Source organism: Coffea eugenioides, chromosome 5, assembly GCF_003713205.1.
Source record: "Coffea eugenioides isolate CCC68of chromosome 5, Ceug_1.0, whole genome shotgun sequence".
Classification (NCBI taxonomy): domain Eukaryota; kingdom Viridiplantae; phylum Streptophyta; class Magnoliopsida; order Gentianales; family Rubiaceae; genus Coffea; species Coffea eugenioides.
The window spans coordinates 28,716,661-28,734,053 of NC_040039.1; the positions used below are offsets into that span (position 1 = coordinate 28,716,661).

Here is a 17,393-nt window from a genome sequence, read left to right on the forward strand (position 1 = left end):
ACGCAGCGCTGATGTCTGTAGCTTGCCTTTCAGCTTGCAGCTTGCTGACCTTTTCAAACCTTTACACTTCTTCATTACACCGGGCCCAAGTTTTTTTGATGCTGTGGACGACATTTGAGAGTTCTCCCTCGACACATCGTGAACGTGGAGAATGTTCACGCCCGGTTGAACCTCCTTCGTCGGTTGACCGTAGACTCAGTCTTCTTGAGAAAAGCAACGACGAGTTGAAAGCGCACCTAATAGCTGTGAGGGAAACGATGAGCAGCATGGGGCGGTCGTTGGATTTGGTGAGGGAAGCATTAGTGAGAGGGGACGAAAGGACTTGTGTAGCAGATGACCACACTACAGTTATGGGCCGACGCAGAGGTGATGCGCACCTCCTCCCACCAAAGGGTGCCGACACCAGCCGCGGGCGTGCCAACCGTGACGCGAATCTGGCCAAAATGAAGGCGAATTCGGTTGTTCAGGTGTCGTCGTCCGGTGGCGGATACCAGCCTCGGTATGCAGATGTGCAGGACTCTGGACATAGGCTGAACCCTTTACACATTCGGGATTCCGACAGTGGCCAATCAAATGATGTAACCTCCCCGATAAAGGATACTAATGTGAAGGTGAGCAGAGGTAAGAAACCTCGGTGCATGAAAGCACTGTGGCCCTCATCAGCTGCACCAACTGATGCAATTCCCCTGGTTCCTATTGCGTCGAGGGAGAACTCTCAAATGTCGTCCACAGCATCAAAAAAACTTGGGCCCGGTGTAACGAAGAAGTGTAAAGGTTTGAAAAGGTCAGCAAGCTGCAAGCTGAAAGGCAAGCTACAGACATCAGCGCGGCGTCGACAAAAGGTGGGTATTGTATAGTGTCCCGTGCGTGCTTACGTTAGTGTCCTTGACATGTTCCCAAATTCCTTATCCCCTTCGGTGTAAAGCATAAGTATGATGTGCAAGCAGTTGTCTGTGTGACAGATGACGTTCATTTTCCTAACAGCTTCATAATGTGTAGGGTAAGTTTCGTGGCGTGAGTCCACCCTCGCAACCAGACACTTCAGCGCTTAACCAAATATTCAACGCAGGAGTGAGTGATGGGTATTTGTATGTGTACATTTGTTTGTCGACTAAATGCTTCACAGTAACCCCTGTCTTACTTGTTCTCGTCTCCAACGCTGTCATGTGGCGATCCAATGGTAGGACAACAATGGAGTGGACTGCGGATACTTACCACTTCACACATTTGCCCAGGTTGTTGACTTCATCTTCCACAACCGGCATATGCAAAGGTACTATTGTTTTTTTGGTATACCGCTGTTTTCATACCTATACATGCTCACGGGTTCGCATTGTAAGATGCAGTGAAACGCTGCTCCTCATGTTGGGTCAGATTGCATGTCGAGAGCATCTAATGAGTCTTTCTCCCGGAATTTGGATAAGTTCGGAGGTATCACGGTCATTACAAGCACTTCGGTGCTTCGAATAAATTGCACCCACTACGTCTGCATTTTACTAAAGATCTAAATTATATCACTACTGCTGTGCTTCAGGTCATCAACTGTTATGCTGCTTGGCTAACTTGTCGATTTCGGCGACTCAACCCATTTGCCACGGTAGCAATATGGTTTCTCCCTGCGGTTGTCCAGGTACGCATATGCCGGTCTTTGGGCTGTGTTACCATAAGTTTGGTTATACGAACCGCAGGTCTTGAATATATGCATTAAAAAGTTTTCGATTTACTTTACCACGAAGTTGAAGTTCGTCTTCAACTTCCGTCACACCCAAGTAATCCTTCCCCAACACATTCATTTGCGCACTCAATTGTTGTCCACGTACGGTTGGACGAAGTCAGCCTTCAAGTGTGCGTATTATGCATGTGTGCGTATCATTTACTGAGAATTTGTTGCGCTGAATAGCACCTGGTTTTGTCGATCAATGTGGCTGCCGAGACAGTGTACACCGACTACCTGACGGACGCGTCGTTTGGCGGACCTGTGTATGCCTGCAGCAAGGTATGCGTATGCCATTTGTTGTGTTTGTTGGATGGTTGTTGAGTTACAGCAGATTTGAGACTTTTCCGCATGCAATTTGTGTTCATGGTGTAATCAGGACATGTTTTGTTTGTTGCGTTGGTGCCTTGCAAATTTGTGTCCCAATGAACCATCGTTGTCAGCATTGGTTCCTGTGCATCATAGACATGACCGCCTCGAAACTGTTTATATACGACAGTTTGTCGGATGAACAACAAACTGCTGGGCGTGAGGCGATTACAAGAGTAGTGGTTAGTTTGTCAGCAGTCATCCACTCACCCATCACAAAGTAGTATTGTTTCACATTTACGTGTACCTCTTCAGTGTCATGGAAACTTATACGGGCCTACTTTTGTCTGACAACATAAGTCCAGTGTTTGTCCAACTAATGTAATCTGTATACATGTTTGTTTATAAGGCAGCAGATAAGATGGTAATCCCTTTTTGTTGGTTTGACTCCATGTAGGTGCGCAGAATTCATGAGGCTCTGTTGTTTGGTTTTGGACCACGGTACAAGCACAACATATGCCAGTTTCCCCTTGAAAGTGCATCGTGGTGCCCTCGGCAAACCAACACGTTACGGCTCCATCCTTATACTTCATATCCTTTCTCAGTCCAACATCATCCCTAACCCATTCCTTACTCTGTTTCAGGTTTGACTACGGACTATACGTGATGAAGTTCATGGAGCACATTTATGAGTTTCGCCCGGAATTGGATCTTCAGGTTTGACCCAACAATAACTGCGCCTTATACAAATGTCTCATAGGCTGCCTTTTGTAAACGGTAACGCAGTATTGTTGTCAACGCAGTTGATGTCCAGCCAGGAGCGGTTGAAGATAGCCGTCAACATGTTTATGTCAGAATGCAACGCAGCAATGAGGGAGGTGGTGCTGCGCGACATCCCGGGGTTCGATCATCTTCTTCGCGTTGCACTTCCCGAGCCACCAATATGAATGGCCGCATTTTGGTTTACCTGGGAATGTATGTAGGGGGTCTAGTAATTTTGTGGTTCTTATATCTTACAGGCACTCTGTGGTCAATGTATTTGGAGGCAATGTGTAAAAGTGGTAGTTCTGCGTCTGGTTTCAGCGTAAATGCCTGACCTTAAGCGGCAGGCTTGAATGTGTTCGCCGTAGTATTGGTGATTATAATGTTGGCAAAACATTTCTATATTTTGAATTGGAATTGCATTACTATGTAAATGTCACGAATTGCATTACTATGTAAATGTCACCTTATGTATCACCAATAAGTATTTTGAATTGGAATTGCATTACTATGTAAATGTCACCTTATGTATCACCAATTAGTACATATGAATGCATTACTATATAAGTGTTTAGTACATATGAATGCATATTACACAATTCTTTTCTTAGGCTATGCTTTGACATAAAATATTATTTTCTATATTCACATATCACCAACTACCAAAACACACAAAAAAAGATTTAATCAAATAAGTAGAATTGATACACTTATTATAAAAGTGTGTTTAGTATAAATGCACTTATTAGCATTATTGCACCTAACTCCATTTGAGAGCAATACAGATTCAAATTTCTCATGCTATTGTTTAGGTGCTTGCTTTAGACCATATAATGATTTAACTAGGTTGAATACTTTCTTTTCATTTCTAGACATAATAAACCTTTCAGGTTGTTCGATATGTACCACTTCATCCAAGTCAATTCTACTTAACATGGTTATTAAAAAGTGTGTCAATTCTAATTATTTGATTAAATTTTCTTATTTTTTGTGACTTGGTAGTTTGTGACATGTAAATATAGAAAATAATATTGTATGTCAAAACATAGTCTAAGAAAAGAAGTGTCTAACATGCATCCAAATGTGAAAATAAGTGTTTTAATACCTTGATTGATGATTATTCAATATTTGTCCTTGTGTATCTAAGGCTATTACCTAAACAATAGCATAAGAAATTTGTATCTGTATTATTTTCAAGTGAATTTAGGTACTACAAATGCTAGTAATTACATTTGTTCTAAATTTAGTCAAGAGTATGTTGTGATCATAAGATGCTAATTGTTGAAATCAAAATTTTGGCTATCGCATATGTAAAAAGGTAAAGTGATTTAGGGTTTGTAGCCATACCCTATGCCCTCCAATCTTTTTATTATGCAATGTGTAACTATCATGCTTAGAATTTTGAATAAGGTGTAATGATAAATCTAGAAATGTTAAGTCTAAGACTGGAGTGCTTTAGACAAATTTTAATAAAGAATGATGTTATGTTTGTTATATATAAGAATATACAACATTTAAAGATATCCATCGACTAAACCCTTGTTAAGGGATTTGGTGAATCTAACGTCATTAGATATCGGGCTGAAAAATTTAGTCTCAAATTCACTTGCATCTGGAACCCTACCTTGATTCTAGCACTACCACTAGATGAAAAGATTTAAAGGGTAACAAGAAGTTGCTAAGTGATTGTAAGCACTTGGTATTGTTGTGTACATTTTCACCCCACTAGTGCAGGTTGTTATGAGAGATTCAGTATATGTTAAAATTAAACTCTTAATGAAGTGTCAATTCTTTCTTAGTACTTGGTCCTATAAAAAGTTTGAATGGGTCTTCACCTAAATGATTATAGGAATGGTGCCGCTTCTTGCAAAAGTTGAATTTGCTTTTATTTATGATCATGAATCTAGGATGGAACACATGACTAATAATAGTGTTAAAGATTTTTATGAATTGATCATATGTTTAAATGTCATATGTGTTGTATTTCTTGGCTAATTTACAAATTTTGGTTTAATGTTTTATAAACAACCATGATTTGATTGGTTCTAAGTGATATACTAACACTAAAATAAAAGTTTAAATCTAATGATATTTATCTTTATGCATGGTATTTTATGTGTGTTAGTTTGTCTATTTAATTCACAAACTAAATGGGGGATTGTTAAAATAGTTTGTTAATCGAATTGGAAATAGTTTGATGACCATTATAGTGAGACAACGGTTTTGGCATTTTTTATCCATTGAAGGAGATTAATTGCAACCTCTTAATGATCATTATAGTGAGAAAATGATTTTGGTATTTTTGCCAATTAAAGGAGACTAAAGCAGCCTCTTGATGATCATTGAAGTGAGGGAATTGTAATTCTTTAGTTTTGATGTTTTTTGGATTGTCTTTCCTATATAAATGACAAGCTTTTAATAAAATAAACTAACTTAGCAATTTTGATCCTTTCTTAGTAAAAGACCTTCTGATTTTGCCGTCAAAAGTTCATCATTCTTGTTGTATCCTAGAGGTATATTGCCTTAATTCAGAAACAAACTACTAAGTGTAGTGAGGGCAATAAATACCTTAATGATAGTGTTTGTACCTATTTCAAGAATCATCAACAAAATCCCTATCTTTTGTGAAATTTGTTAGTGAAGTTTTTGCACTCTTATATTTCCTTGTTTTATTTTTTCAATAATTTTAAGGTGTTATTTTGTGAGTAATTTGGTGCAAAGAAATCTATTACCAGAAATGTACTCAAATATGATCTAGTATTTCAACGATCTCTCCTCCACAAGATGATGATAGCAAAGCAGATGAAAGAAATGTAAAATGGATGAAGTGCTGTGTAGAGGGTCTCATGGATTGTTTCTACAACTTTTACTTCGTGAACAAACTCCTAGAGAAATTTGGACTGCATTGGACTACAAGAAAACTCGAAAGATCATGAAGTGGAGATTTCTGTATTATTCATAGTGGGCGTAATCATTGAAAAATTACTCCAAGTTGGAACGACTATTAAAGGAAATGTCTTCATGCTAACAAGACATTCATGGTGGATACTTATCCTATGATACAATGGGAAGGATAATTTTGGACAAAAATATTAGTTCAAAGGACAAGGAGTAATTGAAATTGTCCAAGGATGGTGTATTTGTCAAACAAGTTTATATGATATGTTTAACATGGTTATCAATAAGTGTGTCAATTCCACCTATTTGATTAAATTTTCTTATTTTTTATGGCTTGGTAGTTTGTAACATGTGAATATAGGAAATAATATTTTATGTCAAATTATAGCCTAAGAAACGAGGTGTGTAACATGTATTCAAATGTGGTAAAAAGTATTTTATTACCTTAATTGATGATTATTCAATATTTGTGCATGTGTATCTAAGGCAATCACCTAAACTATGGTAGGAGAAATATGTATTTGTATTACTCTCAAGTGAATTTTGGTAGTACAAATGCTGGTAATTGCATTTATTCTAAATTTAGTCAAGAGAAAGAAGCAAGTTGTTTAGGGTTTGTGGCCATACCCTATGTATCCAGTCTTTTTATTATGCAATATGAAATTACTATGTCTAGAGCTTTAAATACTTGAAAAAGGTGTAATGGTAAATCTAGATATGTTAAGTTTAAGACTTGAGTGCCTTAGACAAATTTTAATAAAGAATGACGCTATGTTTATTATATATGAGAATCTATAACAATTAAGAATATCCATCAACTAAACCCTTGTTAAGGAATTTGGTGAATCTAACGTCATTAGATATGCAGTTGAAAACCTTAATGTAAAATCACTTGCAATCAGAACACTTCCTTGATCCTAGCACTACCCGTAGATGAAAAGGTTTAAGGAGTAACAACAAGTTGCTAAGTGGTTGTGAGCACTAGGTACTGTTATGTACATTCCCACCCAACTAGTGCATAGTGTTATAAGAGGTTGAGTATATGTTGAAATTATACTCTTAATGAAATGTAAATTCTTTCTTAGTGCTTGGTCATATAAAGGTTAAAGTGTGCTCACCTATATGATCATAGAGTGGTGCCGCTTCTAACAAAAGTTGGGTTTGCTTTTGCTTATGATCATGAATCTAGGATGGAACATATGGCCAATAATAGTGCTAAAGTTTTTTGTGAATTGACTAATGTTTATAATATCATATGTGTAGTATATCTAGTCTAATTTTTAAATCATGGTTTAGTGTTGTATGCAACCTTGATTTTGTTAGATTTGGTAGTGTGCTTACAATAAAAGAAAAGTTTAAATCTAACGATATTTATCTGTATGCATGATTTATATGTGATTGTTTATTTCATTCACAAATTAAGTGGGGCATTGTTGGAATAATTTCTGAATCAAATAGAAATTAGGCTTGTTAGAACAAAAAATCTGGTAACTTAAGGATCTATTGGAAGCCAAAAGTTTCTGAAACATTTTTGACATTTTCTATCCATTGAAGGGGCTTAATGGTGCCTATCAATGTCCATAAACATGTGAAATAGTAGCTAAATAGCTTGTGACTGTTGGGTTATCTTTACACTATAAAAATGACAAGTCTCTAACACATAAACTAACTAAAACTTTGATCCTTTCTTTGTAAAAGCAAACTTGACGTTTGCGATCAAGTTAATCTAAAAATTTTGTTGTATTCTAGAGGTAATTTGCCATAACCCTATAACAAATACTATGTGTAGTGGGGGCAAATAACACGTTAAGGATAGTGTCAAACAAGCCTCGAGATCATCATCTTTAACCCCACTTTTCTAAGTGAGATTTGTATAATACAAATTTTTGCACTTATGTGTGCTTGTGTAACAATTACACTAACATAAAAGACTATTAACATATGTAGAGTCTCAACTTGTGGGGATATATATAATAAGAAGACTAAAGCAAATTTTGTTTGTGTTAGACAGTAGCTTGGAAAAATGATGTTACATATATAATAGAATATTGCTAGGCATATCAAATATATAAATGCTTTTATACTCTTCTTAATATTTTCTTCACTTTATGAATGAATTAAAATTTTAATTAGCTTCTATATTATTAAAATAATATTATATGTGAATGAAATCAGTCTCTTTTTCAAGTTAAATTAATTTTATTGGTTCAAGGTTTGCCATTAAAAACAGATGGGTCGATTCTTAAGTTGACATGCTTCTTGAGTTTCTAAGAGACATATTCCCACATGCCAAGATTCTAACTTCATACTATAAAGCCAGAAAATTACTGAAAACTTGGAATTTACTAATGAAACAATTGATGCATGTCCGGATAATTGCATGTCCGGATAATTGCATGTCCGGATAATTGCATGACATTCAAAGATCTTGATAAAAATTGTGATACATGTGAGAAATATGCAATGTTCCTCGGTATAAAGATCAAGAAAAGAAAATGAGATATTATCCATTAAAATCAAGGTTGCAAAATTGTTGATATCATCTAAATCAAGTTCAATTATGAATAGCATGATGAGTAGCAACTTGATGATGGTGTATATAGACATGCTACTCACTACTTTGTTTGGAAAGAATTTCACAAGAGATGGCTAGTATTTATCAGGCATCCACATATTAGTCACATCATAATAGGTGAGATCTACTATTTCTCATATAGATAATACATATAATATAAAATAATATATGCTAACCATATTAACAATGCCATATCTTGTTAATATTTTGATTAGAGATCTTTAAGAATAATCGAATGACCCTTAATATTATAAGTCTTATGATGTCATTGATTAAGTTTACTTTAAGGTATTATCACATAAACAATCAATATGATGAAAATGCCCCCAGGAGGGGTAGCTCAGTGGTAGCCTCATTGGATCTTTACCCAGAGGTCACCGTTTCGAGTTCCACCTGTTACCATGTGGTGCATCATCCTTGGTGCGGACTCTGCACTACTGCAGGGGGATTAGTCTGGCGTAAACCAGGATACCACCTACGTTAGAAAAAAAATCAATATGCTGAAAATGTCATGTTATTTATAATATAAATAAAAATCCAAGTATGTATGAAACCCTAAAAGTTGATTGACTTTTGGGTATATACATTTTCAACCCCTCCTTTGCTTAGAAAAATAAATATATGAATGATCATTCTTTAATTAATTATTCTTATCTAATTATCTAATAATAATTGATATTCTTATTTAGTGTGATTCCATATGCATAACTTCTATGTGCCTAGATTTAAAATACAGTAATTTTATATAATTCATGTGCACCTATGTTAAGTAGAGAATAAAATCGCTATAATTTTCCCACGAAATATCTACTATTAGTACTAATTGAAATCGCATTGGTTGTTTTTTTTTCCAAACAAATATTATTTTATTAATCAGAAATCATGCGTACACCAGAAAAAGCTATTGTCACTAGTATCCAACCACCTGTCTTCGAAACTTTGGGAATCCCAACTTATCCATCCTAATATCTCCCCTGACCAACCGTGGCAGGTCAGAAAAGGCATTAAAAACATGTCCTGTCTGAGAGTCGACACCATTGTTTGCCAAACGATCGGCCGGTGAATTTCCCTCCCTATAACAATGCGAAATCGTTTGAAAGTACTAACAAAATTAAAGCAAATCATCCAGCTCCCTCTGCAACTACCATGGACAAGCACTGGCCCCTGAATGATCCGAATGAGTGTAAGCGGGTCTACCTCTACATGTAACTCTTGGTACCCTTGGGCAATACAGTATTTAACACCTAAAAGGAGCGCGCGCAGCTCTGCATGCATGTTGCTTATCGTCCCAAAATACTCCGAATAACTGAACACAAAATTCCCATGACAATCCCGAACCAGCCTACCCCCTCCACTCAACCCTAGATTCCCCCGAGAACACCCATCTAAATTTAACTTTCACCCTCCTTGTGGCGAGACCTATCAAATCGGTTGAATGTTTACCCGCTTCTGGCAGTTGACCACCTCTCGAAGCAACCCTCCCACGAAGACTCTGACCACCTCATTCTCGGGAATCATGCCTCATCCCATAGGTTATTATTTCATCTTTTCAAGTTAAATGTAGTATGGATAAAAATGTGTTATATATACAATTTTTTTTTCTAATTCAAAATGCTCAATTTACATTTGTATTAAGGTTAGATTGGTATACTATAGTGTTAAACATAGTCAAAATCATGAGTCATATTCTAAATGATGGAAAAATGAGTAAGATAGTCATACCATCGAAACAATATGTATGTCACCATATTTTACTAAAATGACTGATATTAAACAAAAATGATAAACAATGGCATCTTAAATAATTAGGAAATATATAGGCTCTTACCGGACATAATATAAGCATGGGACAAACAATTCATATTATTGATCAAGATGCATTTTATATGTGTCAAATAGTCACAAATATAATAATTTCTTTTATGAAAATTACTTTTACACTTTGAAAAATAAATTTGTTAAAAAGTTCTATGAAAATAAAAATGTCTAGATGGGTAGTTGTTTTATGCCTACCCATTGTTATCCGTTTTCACTAACATAATTTAAATTTTTTAATAAAACTAACAAAAGATAATTTTCAAAATAAGGTCCTACCATTTATCTTAGCTTGTAAAAGTAAATAAGAAATTTCAAGAAATGCAAAATTTGTAATGTCGTATGCTTTAAAACATGATAAAACTTAAACATGATGAGCAGCCTATGATAAAGTTACTTTGATAGTGATGAGACCATTGGGTGGCCAATAGCAATACAATTGCCATAATCTCTATGATTGCAGACAAAACAAGCCAAGTAGGCATTGATGAAATAGTTAAGATTGAAATCTCTAGAATTAGAGGCCATGGGCTATAATCACTCTCTCCTAATGTCCCTCCTCTCTTTTTAAATCCATCTCTCTCCTAAAAAGATGTAAAAAAGAAAAGATTGTAAACAAAATAACACAGCTACAAAAATCATACCAAAAAGCAATATCTAACATTTACTATAAGGTTACGACTTACAAAATATAGATTTGGTAATTTTGTTTACTTATTAGTTGTGGGTTTCACACTACTGACTAATAAGGAACATGTTAATCACAAATTAGTTACTAGTATGAACTCAATTATATTTGGTGGTTGTCCATTCATCCCACTAATTTTCATCATTACGTCCACTAACAAATTTTTGGAGTCCTTGTGTTGATGGGGTTATCAAATAGAGAGATTTGGAGGAGAAAGACGAGGCATTGACGGGTGGCGTGTTTGGACTTTCTCTAGAACTCCTCGATCTTTATTTATTTTTTGAAGTGCTAAACCTTTTGTTTTGGTGAAGGTATTTTTGTCTATTTATGAAAAAGTTTAACACCATCTACCATTTATTAAGTCAAAGGAGATGACTATTATTTTTTGAACCTCGGGCGCGTATTGGTAGTTTGGCCAAATTGCAAGGGAGGTAAATGTAATTAATTCAACAATTTATTTTGCGTTATGCTATAAACAAATTTTTCTTTTGTTATTATCTAATAAAGGCACTCCGCGACGTGCAAGGAAAAAAGGCGTAGTCAGTTTATTAGTTCTATTGTTTACTTGACTCAGTTTATCTACAATTTGCAAATTAGAGACATACAGTTTTATGTTTGGGATGATTTCAGAAACCTTCAGCATCACTTGGCGCACTAACTTGGAAATATCTCATTTGCCTCCCTTACTTTAAACTTTTGTAGCAATTGAAATCCATTTCAAAAAATAATATTAATAAACTCATTTTACGGGAGGGGATATAATTTCATTCCAAATTACCCTTTTATTGTCTTACTCTTTAGCTCGAAAACTATTTTTTGCCAACTCTTTATTTTATTAATATATAAAAATAAAGGAAGAAGGGGGACTTCACCAAAACCTCCAATACATGGTGATAAAAAATGATATATAAAAGAGGTATACTGCTCCCTAACATATATAATAATTTAAAAAACTTGAGTATATTAATAATAATTTATAAGCAAAATATAAAAGCATGAAGGTTTAATTCTGTTGAGATAAAATATAGGGCATTTTTGAAATATAAAGAGTTAATAATTCAAAGTTTATTTGAAATTTTTACAAGTTACAAAAGTATTATTTTCTTTATAGAGTGTATTGAGTTAATTAAAGGAGTTTTTTTTAAAATAAAATCATTATTATTATTTAGAGAACCAGACGAAATACAAAAGGAAAAGGACATGAACCAAAACCTCTATCAATAATGACAAATCTTAAGACCCGGAAGTCATTTTTAACTACAGAGACGCCGCCTACGAACAAAAGGAACACCTTGCAAGTCCATTCTTAATGCCACTCTTGTTGAAACCGGCAATGCAAAGTGAGAGTCGAAAATACAGAAAGATGAAGCAATTGCACCCACTTTAGACAGAGCATCCGCCACTTGATTTCCTTCCTGAAAACAATGTGTTACTTTGGAAACAAATCCCATGAATCCCTTAATTTGTTCCATCTCCTCCAAGATCGTCTAAGGGCAAACCGCTTTCTTCAGCAAAATTCGCACCAACAAAAGAGAGTCAACCTCACATGCAGCCTATCAAACCCATAACTTAAACATTGTTGTAGTCCAACAAGTAAGGCTTTAGCTTCAGCCTGAACACTTGACATCTCCCCAAAAGGAGCGGCAAAAGCAAAAACCATACCACCATTATCATCACAAAGGATCCCGCCACCCCCACTTCTTCCTGGGTTACCCACAGAGCATTCATCTGTATTTATCTTAACCTCCCCCACCAACGGCTTCACCTAGGAAATCAACTAAAACGAGTACTGAGAGCTTAACAAATGAACCCCATCATGGAATTCCTGCCAAGAACGGATCTTTGACAGCCTATTGGGGAACCTTAAATCGAAAATAGTCTTTAGTTCCTGAAAAATCTAGGTACAACTTCCTTGAAAATGCGGCTCATACCCTTCAAAAACCTTCCTATTCCTTGCCTTGCAAATTTGCCAACAAATCAGAGTTGGCAAAATCTCATAGACAAAAGCCAAAAACCCATTGGAGCTAAGGCAAAACCACCAAGCCGCCGGCTTCGACCTCATTCCCCTTCCCAAATAGGTAATACCAGCCACCAAACCAAAAAACTGCCACAATTGTAATGCAAAATCGCCTTCCGAAAACACATGATCCAGCATCGCTGCTTGCAACTGAGCACAACAGAAACATTTTGACGGTCCTTGGACACCAAACTTCACAACAGAAGATGCAACTGGAAGTCGATTCTTCAAAAGGCGTAGCATGAAAAAGGAGATCTTGATAGGCAAATAGGAATGCCATATTTTCGAGAAAACAAAAGAGGATGAGAAAGCAGATCGTACCTCTTGGAAACCCACAACAAGAGAAAAACACCTAATTGGGATGTCTTCCAAATTATTCGATCGGACTGATGTGACGAAGGGGGATCTTTCCTCAAAATTTTTGCTACTACTGGAGAAGGAACCCATTGCAACAAAAGCTGTTGATTCCACTGGCCAGAAGACACAAAATCTTGCACCTGGTGATTCGACACATTCTCTAGCCTTTGGCATAATGGCCCCGAGCCCAACCAATTGTCGAACCAGAAATTACTAACCCCAGATCCCAACAAGCTAATCATATTCTACTCTGCCTGCTTTCGAGTCACTAACATTCTCCTCCAAATGTGCGAGTCTCCTTGGGACATATCTATCATACAAGGATGCGCCGGGGGGCAATATTTTGCTGCCACAAACCTTGTCCAAAATGAGTCTCTTTGACGAAACTGCCACCACAACTTCATCGAAAATGCAAAATAAACATCTTCCATATCTTGAAAGCCCACTCCCCCTCCATCCTGAGGCAAGCGTAATTCCTTCCACCTCATCCAATGGTATCTCAAACCTCCTTCATGCACCTCCCCAGAGGAAATTGGCAAACAGCTTCTAAATCTTATTCAATATCCCCTTAGGAGGACAAGATGCTGCCAACATATGTAGCGGTAACGAGGAAAGAACATGTTTAATGAGAACAACCCTTCCACCAAACGACAAGAATATGTTACTCCACAAAGATATCTTATTAATCACCGCTTGGACCATCACCAAAAAATAAACCCCCTTCCGCCTACCCGGGAAGAGCGAACAACCCAAATATTGCACTAGAAATGACTTATGAGTAAACCCCGTGACCCGCTGCACATGCCTTCTATGAATCATGAATCAGGAAACAACTCTTCTATTTTTATTTTGTCCAAATCGATCGCTTGAAAACCAAAAAAAAAAAAAAAAGAAATGCTGAAAGTGATATATGAACTTGTTTGTGATGTTTTCAAGTTGATACAAAAAGTTATTTTCATCATTACAAAATATTTCAAGTTATCTTACAAATATTGTAAATTATTTATAATTTTAGATATCTTAATAGTTCTTGTCCAAACCAATGATATAAAAAAACTTATTAAAGAGGTCTTTCCACCCTTTATCAACTTTAAAATTTCAATTAAAGAACCAAATTGACAATTTTACAAAAATTAAGAAATAAAATCAATGTATTATGACAATTAAGCATCCACAAGAAAAGGGTAAATCTAGGATGAGATTATATTCTCTTCTATTATGAAATTAATAAAGTGATAAGTTTGAATGTTAATTCATCTCCCCAAGATATCTATTGAAATATTCATTCCCCTACAAGGTTCATTGGTACATTGATAAATCTTCCTGTAGTTTGTTAGTTTATTATCGATCTACTCAATTCACGTACTTGAAATACTAAATTCATGTATCTATATTAATGTTGGTACATGAACTTTTGGCCTTGTATCACCTATTCATGATGCTTATGTATAACCTTGAGAACTCTGAATAAACTAGTTAACAAAAGCATAAATTTCTCTCTACTTCTCACCTAGTTTTATAATTTTTCTATATTATTCTTGTAGTTTATAATTCAGCATACAACCATTACCAACCGCTGCCAACCAAATATAGATTAGCATTAGTTTTACAACATTTCTTCCAAAATGACCTTTTTTTAAGATTATAGTTTGAACTTTGAAGTGGATTGTAAACGTATTATAAAAAAAACCCCAAAGTTGAGGAGGCAAGTGAGATTTTATAAAGTTCTGAGGTGTCAAGTGTACTGTTAGAAATCTAATGGGAAGTTTCTGAAATTATTTCTTAGCCATCTCCTCCCTCGACTCTGCTTTTGATTTTTCTTTCCTCCCTCTTGTTTCCAAATTTCACCACCACCCCTGCATATGATATGAAAGCCTCCACGTCTTCTTTGCCCTTTTATTTTTCGTTCTCCTTCTCTTGAATCTCTGCAACCCACTTGCTGTTTAGTGAAGAAGAGGCCTTCAAAGAGAGAATTTTGAGTTAAAAGATTGATTTGTGCAATTTCTCATACATAGGATACGGGTAAGGTTTTTTTTTTTTTTTTTTTTTTTTTATACCCTAGAAGTATCTGAAAATCATGGTGAAAGCCTCCGTTCTTCGATATCTGATGAGTCAATATGGTTGACTCAGTAGACTCGGCCCGAATCTTCCGAATCTTAATGAGCTTCCACCGGATCTAGCGTCTCCGTGATATCGCGGGACGGAAGCTGAAGTTCCGGTGACGACTTGGCCACAGTCTTTGAACCATGGTCTGCTATAGTATCAAGTTACTAGGTTCAGAAATTTGGGGAAATTTAATCTTTTTCCACTTTCATATGCATCTGATTGGGTTTACGTCAAGTTTTAAGTGACTGGCTGTTGGGTTTAGCTATAGCAGGAATACATAATCAGGCTATTCAATAGTCAATACTAGACTGGAGCTCTGTTCAATCTTATGCTCATGAAAATTTAATCCAGGCTTGAACATGCTGTGTAGACTGATTAGGCTTGTGGACACCCTAGAGTTATTATCACATGAATTTTGCTTGTGAGTTTCAAATGGCAATGCTCTTTTTTCTTTTCTTTTTTTTTGTGTTTAACCACTTAGGGAACAAATTCTCTCTTGCTTTACCTGTTTGGCTAGCAGATTATTGTTCAGTGCTAGTTTTAATGAGATAATTTATGTTACCTGTTTTGTTTAACTTCTTAGGGAACAAATTCTTTCTTGCTTTTCCTGTTTGGCTAGCAGATTATTGTTGAGTGCTAGCTTTTATTGAGATAATTTATGTTAGTGACCTGCCAAGATATGGCCGCACTTAGTTACTGATTAAGCTGGATACTGTACAGCTTTCCTCAACCAGGAAGAAATGAATATTGTTGAGTGCTAGCTTTAATGAGACAATTTATGTTAGTGACCTGCCAAGTTATAGCCCCATTTAGTTACTCTGATTAATCTGGATACTGGACAGCTTGCTCAAGCAGGAAGGAATGAGTGCTTACAAGGCTTTTAAAGCATGTGTGCCAATTGAATGGAGTGATAAGCTGTATATAACCCTTGTTAGGGGTATGCCCGGAACCAGGGAGCTCCATAGGCGGACATTAGAGGCGCTGCACCTCCGCAAATGCAACCGCACGGTTGTGCGGAAAAATACTCCTACAGTTCGTGGAATGCTTCAGCAGGTTCTCAAATTAGCTTTTGCTTCAACCACATGTTTATTTTATATGGTCGAATTCCTCTCGTTGTTTGGCAACTGACAGTTGTTGAATAAGATTGAAACATAGAATTACATGGTATTTTTGGCATAACAGGTGAAAAGATTGGTTGCGATTGAGACGAAGGAAATGTACGAGGCTCGGAAACAAAGAGAGGCTAATCAGAGAGCTCTGTGCCCACCGTTGGTTGTCAGTCATCATCCTGCTCCAAAGACTGATTCCTCTCAGTAATCTTAAGAGATTCTTCAAGGCATGCTTGTTTTCAGTTTTTCTGCTTTAACCTCTCTCTCTCTCTCTCTCTCTCTCTCTCTCTGTACATGTGAACTACTCAGACACAGAAGCACGCATTTGAAGGTTATGATCTCTGTTCTGTAGGTACCTAGCACAGTTATTGTCTGAAATTTCCCAAGGCACTGATTGTGATTCAGATCTTTTGATAAACAGAGGTTTCATTTGTAGCTGAGCTTGTGTTAAAGCTGTAATGTCCTGGAAGATGAATAGAATTTGAGCTGTTGCAGATTTGGATTCAGGGAGCGTAGATTGCGGAGACTTAGGCGGTTAATGCTTTTTCATCAGAGGTTTTTCCTTTTGGAATGAGATCATTAGTTAGTGGATTAATGGATTTTTGCACTCCTGTTTGTAGAAATACTTTCATGTTATATTTTAGTTCATTGCTTGATGTATCTTGCTTTGATGCATCAACATATAAACAAATCCCTGCCATGAACTTTTACAGTTGTCTAGTTGCTAATGGTTACTTGGCCTTTCCATAAGCTGGTGAAAGGGCTTCTTAAGTTAATGCTTGATCAAATTTCTGAGATCGCTCCAATGCCTAGGGATTGTTGACCAGTGGTAAAAGATTACAGAATACCTACCATGAACTGAAGGACACCTTTTGTATTTGAGTAGATCTCGCTCAATACAAGGATATTGAAGGAACCCTTTGTATAGAAAAATTTTATTCATCTTCAAATGAAATTGGAGGAAAATACAAGGACATTGAACACCAAATTTGCGCACAAGGATTTATCACTCTCTCTTATTCTTTGCCATTTGGTTTCGTTCT

The 17,393-nt window shown here is 36.2% G+C and overlaps 1 protein-coding gene across 4 annotated transcripts; it reads left to right on the forward strand.

Moving 5' to 3' along the window:
- Positions 1-14,950: 14,950 nt before the first annotated feature.
- On the forward strand, positions 14,951-17,149 carry LOC113772294 (50S ribosomal protein L30-like). 4 transcript variants are annotated; one of them, XR_003468520.1, is made up of 5 exons: positions 14,951-15,157; positions 16,084-16,294; positions 16,424-16,577; positions 16,645-16,681; positions 16,772-17,149. XR_003468520.1 is itself a non-coding variant. In XM_027316882.1 (5 exons), exons 2-3 carry the CDS (start codon positions 16,103-16,105, stop codon positions 16,556-16,558), a joined length of 327 nt encoding a protein of 108 aa, XP_027172683.1. In that variant the 5' UTR covers positions 14,951-15,157; positions 16,084-16,102; the 3' UTR covers positions 16,559-16,577; positions 16,660-16,681; positions 16,772-17,149. The 4 variants fall into 4 exon arrangements, 3 of the variants coding, with proteins under 3 accessions (XP_027172683.1, XP_027172682.1, XP_027172680.1); XM_027316882.1 differs by having other exon boundaries at positions 16,660-16,681; XM_027316881.1 differs by lacking the exon at positions 16,645-16,681 and having other exon boundaries at positions 14,952-15,157.
- The last annotated feature ends 244 nt before the right edge of the window (positions 17,150-17,393 follow it).